We start from the raw sequence: 7583 nt of genomic DNA on the forward strand, positions 1-7583 counted from the left end.
TTTTTTTTTTTTTTTTTTTTTTTTTTGGAGGACAAGAGCGGCGAGGTCTATCGCGATAGCTTAATTTCTCTATCGAGTAAAAGTTATATCGCGATACATATCGTTATCGTTCTATCGCCCAGCTCTACTTCACGGTACAGAAAACCGCATGCGACCGGTTTTCTCCTGCAGCACAGGAACCTGTTTTTAGCTCCGCCCACATCTGGAACTGCTGCAGATGTTATTGGCGTATATCCGCCGATGAGGGCTCGGGTAACCAGTGAGCAGAGAGCGTTCTCAGAGAGCGGTTTGGCCCAGATGTGCCCTGCATCTGCAGTTTCCTCTGAGTCCAACTTAAAGATCCAGATTTGTCGGGTGTGTCGGGCACATCTGGCTCACAGATTACTGTAACCTGGTCCACAGGACATCTGCTGTGAACTCTCCAGGTGTTGGTGGGGTCAGGGTGGACCTTTAATTTAGGCAGTAACTTGGGGTGTGTACAGGTATACTTGTCCTGCAATACAAACACATCTGTCACATAACGGGGGGGGGGGGTGTCACTTACTGTGAGAATAGCCAACGGGAGGTGAAGCATCCTCCCCCACAGTGAGTTTAGAAAGGTGAGAAGTAGACCTGCCATCGTGTGTGTGTGTGTGTGTGTGTGCGCGTGCATGTTAAATCTGAACAGTGTGTTCTTGAGAAGGAAATACTGATTCATCACTGCAGTGCTGTAAGTGAAGCTGGGAGCTGATCTGAGCGTGCTCGGTGTGTGAACTTGTGGCTCTAATTAAAGTCAGAGTTGCTGATGAATCATATCAGGCCCGACTGTCCCGTGCCGGCTCACACGTTATGAAAGTTGACCGCAGACGACCTTGCTGCCTCATAAATTCTGACTCTGTCTTCCTCTGTTGTCCACAGGGCGATGGCGAGGCCGAGCCACAGCGATCACGTCCTCCAGCAACTCAACAACCAGCGCGAGTGGGGCTTCCTGTGCGACTGCCTCATCGCCATCGGCGACATCTACTTCCGGGCTCACAAGGCGGTGCTGGCGGCCTGCAGCTCCTACTTCAGGATGATGTTCATCCGGGACCAGCAGGGAGCGGGCCGCCTGGACCTGAGCAACATACAGATCAGTGCCGAGTGCTTCGACCTCATCCTGCAGCTCATGTACCTCGGGCGCATCGTTGTGGGCAGTTACGAGTTTGAGGAGCTGAAAGCGTCCATGGCATATCTGCAGATGTACTACATCCCTGACTCGCTGGAGGACCTGAGGGACATCAGGAGCTCCAACATCACACCGTCCTCCTCTGCCTCCTCATCCAGCTCCTCCGCCGGGCCTGCTGGCGGGAAGATGATGTTTGGCGTGCGCATGTACGAACAGCAGCGGCCCGCCGCACCTGAAGGGGAGCGTCTGCTGAAGGCCGTCACTAGCAGCACGGGGCGTCCGGCTGTTCCGGCTGTTCCTGCTGTTCCTGCTGCAGTTGGCAGGCCAGCCACGACTGAAGAGGCGGCAACCGCTCCTCTGATTGTGGCGGCGCAAGTTTTAGACGGAGCAGGCGAGCAACCATGTGACCTGAGGAAGCGGTCAGGTGGTAGGAGTTCAACTCTGAAGGACCGCCCTAGGTTCGGTCGCACATACACTTGCGACGACTGTGGCTTCGTGTTCAGCTGCGAGAAGCTTCTAATCGAGCATATCCTCACGTGTACCAACCGCAAAGCCTTCCACCCATCCCGAGGCAACACTGAGGGTGACAACGACTCAAGTAAAGCAGAGAGCTCCGCCTCAGAGAGCGTGGAGGAACACCGGGTCGTCTGTAAAGGCGAGGACGACTGGCCTGAGGCCAAGACTGCCCGGTCAGTCCTAGGCGGAGCAGACGGCGAGCCTGGGTCCACCAGGAGCATCAAGACCGAACCAGAAGAGAGCATGTTCCCTGAGATCGAGGTGGTCCGTGTTGGCGAGCATGCCGCCAGAGATTTTAGCGCACGCTTCGGTGATGTAGCGCTAAGGGAGAAAACGCAATCGGAACCCGAGCCCGGTGTCTCCGGTTTGGAAAACAGCAGCGAGCCTTTCGAAGGCAATGATTCCGGCATCCCCGCCAAACTCCAGAAGGTCAAAGACGAGAAGCAGGACGCTGACGGCACGCCCTGCGAGGTGTGTGGCGCTCTGTTATTGGAGGAGGACAAGTCCGCGCACTATCTGTCCAACCACATGGGGCATATATGTGCCTGCGGCAGGTGCGGCCAAGTGTTGATCAAAGGCCGGCAGCTGCAGGAGCATGCCGAGCGCTGCGGTGAATCCCATGGAGCTGAGTCGGACTCCCATGGCGAGGATGAGGCGTCCCTGCTGGAGGAGCCGCATGGGATGGAGGAGGGGCTGCTGGAGGCAGCCGACCTGGCGTGTCCGCACTGCGGCTTGCTGTTCCAGAACGAGAGCCTGGCGCTGGAGCACGCTCTATCCTGCCACGACCAGGAGCTGTTTCGGCCCACCATGCTGGAGGAAGGCGGCGAGCCCGATCACCGCCGCAAACACTTCTGCAGCATCTGTGGCAAAGGCTTCTACCAGCGCTGCCACCTGCGCGAGCACTACACTGTCCACACCAAGGAGAAGCAGTTCACCTGCCAGACCTGTGGCAAGCAGTTCCTGCGTGAGCGCCAACTCCGCCTCCACACTGACATGCATAAAGGAATGGCGCGCTACGTGTGCCCCGTGTGTGACCAGGGGACCTTCCTCAAACACGACCACGTGCGTCACATGATCTCCCACCTGTCAGCCGGGGAAACCATCTGCCAGGTGTGCTTCCAGATCTTCCCGGGTGGCGAACAGCTGGAGAAGCACATGGATGTCCACCTGTACATCTGTGGCGTGTGCGGTGAGAAGTTCCGCCTGCGCAAAGACATGCGGAGCCACTATAACTCCAAACACACCAAGAGACTATAACAGCGTTGCTGCCATGTCCACGAGTCTGTTACTAAGAAGCCATAAATGTGAGAACAAAGAATGCACTTGAACACCAAAAAGACTGAACTGCACTTTGAAGCCGTACGCAAACTAACCGGGTGTCACACTGCGAGCTGCGGGTCCAGCCGCGCCTTAGTGACTTCTGTCCGCTTGAGGCTTTGCGCAACAGGAAGCTGGTGGGTTGGTAGATACCTGAGGACAGGAAGCCTCGTGTTAGAGCTGATTCTGAATAAATAGCAAACAGCATGCTGCCTGGAAACCGACTGCTATTTGTCCATACATGGAGAGCAGGAGGTGGGCGGTGGCACACAGGCTCCACCCACTGCCTGCCTCTCTCCATGATGACGGTGTAGTCACCGTGCGTGACAGGAAGCTTCTGTCTTCCATATTGGAGCTGAACTTGGTGGCGAGAGAGGCAGACCTTTTCTGGAGGGAGGAGGGAAGCTGTTTAGAGCACAAACAGTTGTTTTATCCTCCAATTCAATTGAACTTTATTTTACGCAAACCTACGGCACACAGTCACAACAGCAGTCGCCTCGTGGGGCTCTGTGAGATTAACCCTTGACAAAATTAAAGGCCAAAATGAGCTGCACAATGAATTACACGCCAGGAAACAGATTACAAATAACTGAACCCATCGTAAAATCTGATTGGTCGCCCATAGCTCACGTTTCCTGTTGTTCTTTTTTTTAAATGTTTAAACACGAGCTGAAACTCAAAACTGCCCTTGCGTGATTTTCAGAGCAACGAGGCGCCATGTTGCCTTAAATTCCGACTCGCAGAGTGTACGGTTCAAATCGCGGCCTCAGACTGATGTGGTCATGTGGCCTTCTCTGAGCTTTAATCACATTTCAGGTCCAAAAGTAATCCACAGAAACCCACCAATCAGACGACCCCTATGAACTCACGCTTTAGCGACATTTCTGGCTGATTCAAAACCGTCAGGAGTTACTGAAACTGGCGCCGTCACAGGCCGGTGTGAGCTGCGGTGGTTCTGCAGCGCTCTGAGCTTCTGTTTTAAGACGTTACCTGAAACTGGCTGCAGGTCTAGACGCAGCTGCTCTGTTCTCTAAACAAACCATGAAGGTGACGTGGCGTCAGCTGGTGCCTGCACGACCAATCACGCTCTCAGCTGACGGCACTGATCGTTTTTATAGTTAAACATTATTTTTATTAAGTTATAATTGCATGTATGATATCTGACAGCTGTGATGGCCAATCAGCTGCTCGTATCAAAGTGCAGGAATCTCGCAGTCGCTTAGAGGAGGCACCACCCTCCACCCGTTACAGCTCAGGTCTGAACGAGTCGACCGTAGCATTTCCGTCCAATGGACCAAGTGGAGGACTTGCGGACCTTCATGGATCCTAGAGTTCAGGTTCAGCACGTACACGCTAAACTGACGTCATCACAACCTAAAAACGTTATAGTAACCGGTTAAAATGAGTCCGTCGAAGCTCCGCCCACACCCACGGTTAGCGCTTGTGCTGCTCGCAGTGTGATCTCCAGAGGAAATACAAACTAGTATATCTGCTGAAACGGTGCCCCTGTGATCTGCGTGGAGAGAACTTCCTGTTTGCAAGGGTGCGCTGCCTCACGCTTGGATGTTTCCCAGAATACTAAAGCCTGTTACGGCTTCCTCGCTCTGTCACCGTCCCACGCACTCTGTGATTGGTGCCTTTACTGTAACACTCCATCCTTCCTGTCAAACTCACGGCGATGTGTGAGGGGCGGGCCGGCACGGAAGGTCACAAACCCCCCCTCAGACTGAACCGGCCAATGAAAAATCCAACAACTAAACACTAGAACCAGTCACCTCGACTCTTACCCTCAGAACTCCTGTGATGCCTTACAAGTCTCTCGAAGTGTTCACTCGCCAGCAGTACGGGATCGGACTGGATCCAGCTGCTCAGAACCAACCAGTCGTTACAGGCTCGAGTAAATCAGACTATCAGAACCAATCAGAATGAGCTCCATGAAATGATTCTGCGGCTGCTTGGACAATCAGCCCTGCCCCCCTCATCATCATCTTCTCGTCTGGCTCACAGTGAGACTGTTTCCTGTGGACTAAGACCTGAAACCAAACAAACTCCAGCTGAACTCAAACTAATTCAACTTTCACCTAATCAGCACTAACAGAAGTCAGGGACATGCCCCTTTAACGCCTCACCAGTTTAGACCAGTTTAAGCCGGCTCAGGTCGGACCGGGTGGATCTGACCAAGGTGGCGGGTCCACCTGGTTACCCCAGGTGTAAACGAATGTCGTCTTAAGTAAAGCTAGCGATGTCAGCTGTTTGTTCTTCTTCTTGCGTTGTTTTTCTGTTTGTGACCACGACTCTTAATAAACAGAGTGAACCTGACTGTGGGTGGAGCTTCTGTTTCCATCCCACAGAGGATGAAGGCTCAGTGTTATTTACCAGCACCTCCTCCTCAAGCTGCAGCTTCATCTTTTCTCTGCTTCATGAAGTTTTTAATGTCAGGGCTGAGGGAGGATCAGCTCATTGATCAGCTGATGTTTGGACTGATGCTCACATTTTTCACAGAGATCACCTGTAGCTGTGTTCTAGCTTCTGTGGTTTCCTGACAGGATACCACAGAAGAAGCAGCTGTTATTGATTATTGGTTTGTTAACGGTGATCGTTTCTGACTGAAGGCCAGCGGGAAACAGGTCCAGTGTTGGTGTTTAAATGCTCCACATAAATGTTTTTCAGTCACATGGGCTCTGAGATTCAGCTGACCTTTGACCTTCCTATCTGATTGGAATATAATCACAATTATTTTGAAGATTTTTATTGATGTTGATCATGCAACCTCAGCGCTTCCTGTTTCAAATTGAGTGTTTAGTGAGGCTTTTATTCTGAAATATTTCCAGGAAACTGCATCTCACTCAGAAATACTTGTTTTAATTTTTCTAAAGATTCTGAAGATGAGACATAAAAATAACATTTGATCAGAATGTCATCAACACAAGGCCGCAGATGTCCATCTCCACCATCAGATCACCTTTGAATCTGAAAATGTTAAATCCAGACTTTTGTCTCTGTTTGGATTAAAATATCCACAAGAGGAGGGTCTGTAATGTTCCTCTGCAGCAGGGTGTCAAAGTCCAGTCCTCAACATCAGCCTCACAGCTTCCTGTAGAGCACAGGTGTCAAACTTGAGGGCTGGTGTCCTGAAACTTTTTCATGTGTCCCTGCTGCAACACACCTGATTAAAATTAGGTTATTAGCAAGACTTGACTGCATGCTGAGGTGGCAATCCCCAACCTTACTCAAGTAAATTTAAATAAATGTAAGTTTTTGGGAAATTGTACTTCTAAAAGTACTTTTGTTGCACCATGTTCATTCACTTGTTCATTCACTTATGAGCTGCTGTAACATGAATCAAATGGCTGAGGCTACATCTATACTAGCCCGGATAAATTTGAAAACTGTGTTTTCTTTTGAAAACGCTCCGTGTCCACACTATCGTTTTCACGTTGTGCGTCCACATTGAAACGGCCGAAAATACCCTCCGCTAGAGCAGGGCGATATGGCCAAAAATATTTATCACGATATATATTTGAAAATTTGCGATAACGATATAATTGATGCGAGACAAAATACAGCTCCACAACATTACTAGCGCAAAAAGACAACCTTCCATTTATCTTCACTTAAACAAGAAGCTGTTTTTTATGTACATTAAAGCTTTATAAAAATGTAACAGTGCAAATGCAAATTCCTTGCTGAAAGTTTAACCAAAAGGCATTTCCAGTAGAAATGGGCTGACACATCCTGAGCATAACCATGTATAATATCCACTGAAGTTAAAAAGAGGTGCTTTGCAACATTAAACTGCAGTGTGCAGCACGTATTTTTCGGACCATAAGGTGCACGGGATTATAAGGCACATTAAGCGAAACAAAGCAGTCAGATAAATTAAACTTTATTAAACTCATTCTTCTTGCTTCCTCCACTTCTGTACCATTGATTCATTAATGTTGAATTCTCTGGCAGCTGCTCTATTCCCATGTTGTTGCAGTATATTAATGACTAACCTCGTATTGTGGATGGATTATCTCAGTTGTTCTCCTGACTGAAGTTTGGTCCGTTTACAGCATCCTGCCATGCGATTGCATTTGTCTCTAACCATGAAAAACCTTCACGTTAACTTTTATAAGTGGAAAAGTGTTAGTGTTCGTCCTCCAGTTCACTGTTTATGTTATGCTAACATAGCTGTGTCGCTAGCGATCACGTAGCACATCATTATATACCAGCTAGCCCAACTTCAGTAACCCTACAAACGTCACTGCTGTTTAGTTTCCTGTCTTCATTTATGTTGGAAGTGATAGCAGAGCTGTACGTTTGAATTTTTCCAGAAATCTCTGTCAGAACATGCTATATCATGCTTAGGTAACTAGCGAAACTAGCGAGCTAACTTCCGCTAGCTTCCTGCTAACTTCTAACTCCGTTAAATGTAATAACTTGTTTTCATGGATGCCTGGAAGTTAAACTTCATAGTTACACCTGGTAAAGCAGCAATGCTGATCGTTTTATTAAAGATGAAAGAATTTAGACAGTTTTTAACTCTAAGTGATGCTGCAGTGTTGTTTGACCTGAAGCATAAGGAGTTTAGGACCCAGATTACTCCCAGATTTAAGAGCAT

General features: G+C 49.3%; 1 protein-coding gene across 1 annotated transcript in view; it reads left to right on the top strand.

The window, feature by feature from the left end:
* zbtb1 (zinc finger and BTB domain containing 1) overlaps nucleotides 1–5296 on the top strand; it is a 9564-nt gene extending 4268 nt beyond the window's left edge. Inside the window, exon 2 of the mRNA XM_014330060.2 lies at nucleotides 898–5296. Coding sequence (XP_014185546.1) covers nucleotides 902–2917 — 2016 coding nt within the window. The 5' untranslated portion in view covers nucleotides 898–901 and the 3' untranslated portion in view covers nucleotides 2918–5296. The remainder of the gene's footprint in view (nucleotides 1–897) is intronic.
* Nucleotides 5297–7583: the final 2287 nt, after the last annotated feature.

The sequence above is a fragment of the Haplochromis burtoni genome, unplaced genomic scaffold (genome assembly GCF_018398535.1).
Source record: "Haplochromis burtoni strain Fernald_Lab_line unplaced genomic scaffold, NCSU_Asbu1 Contig_661, whole genome shotgun sequence".
Lineage (NCBI taxonomy): Eukaryota > Metazoa > Chordata > Actinopteri > Cichliformes > Cichlidae > Haplochromis > Haplochromis burtoni.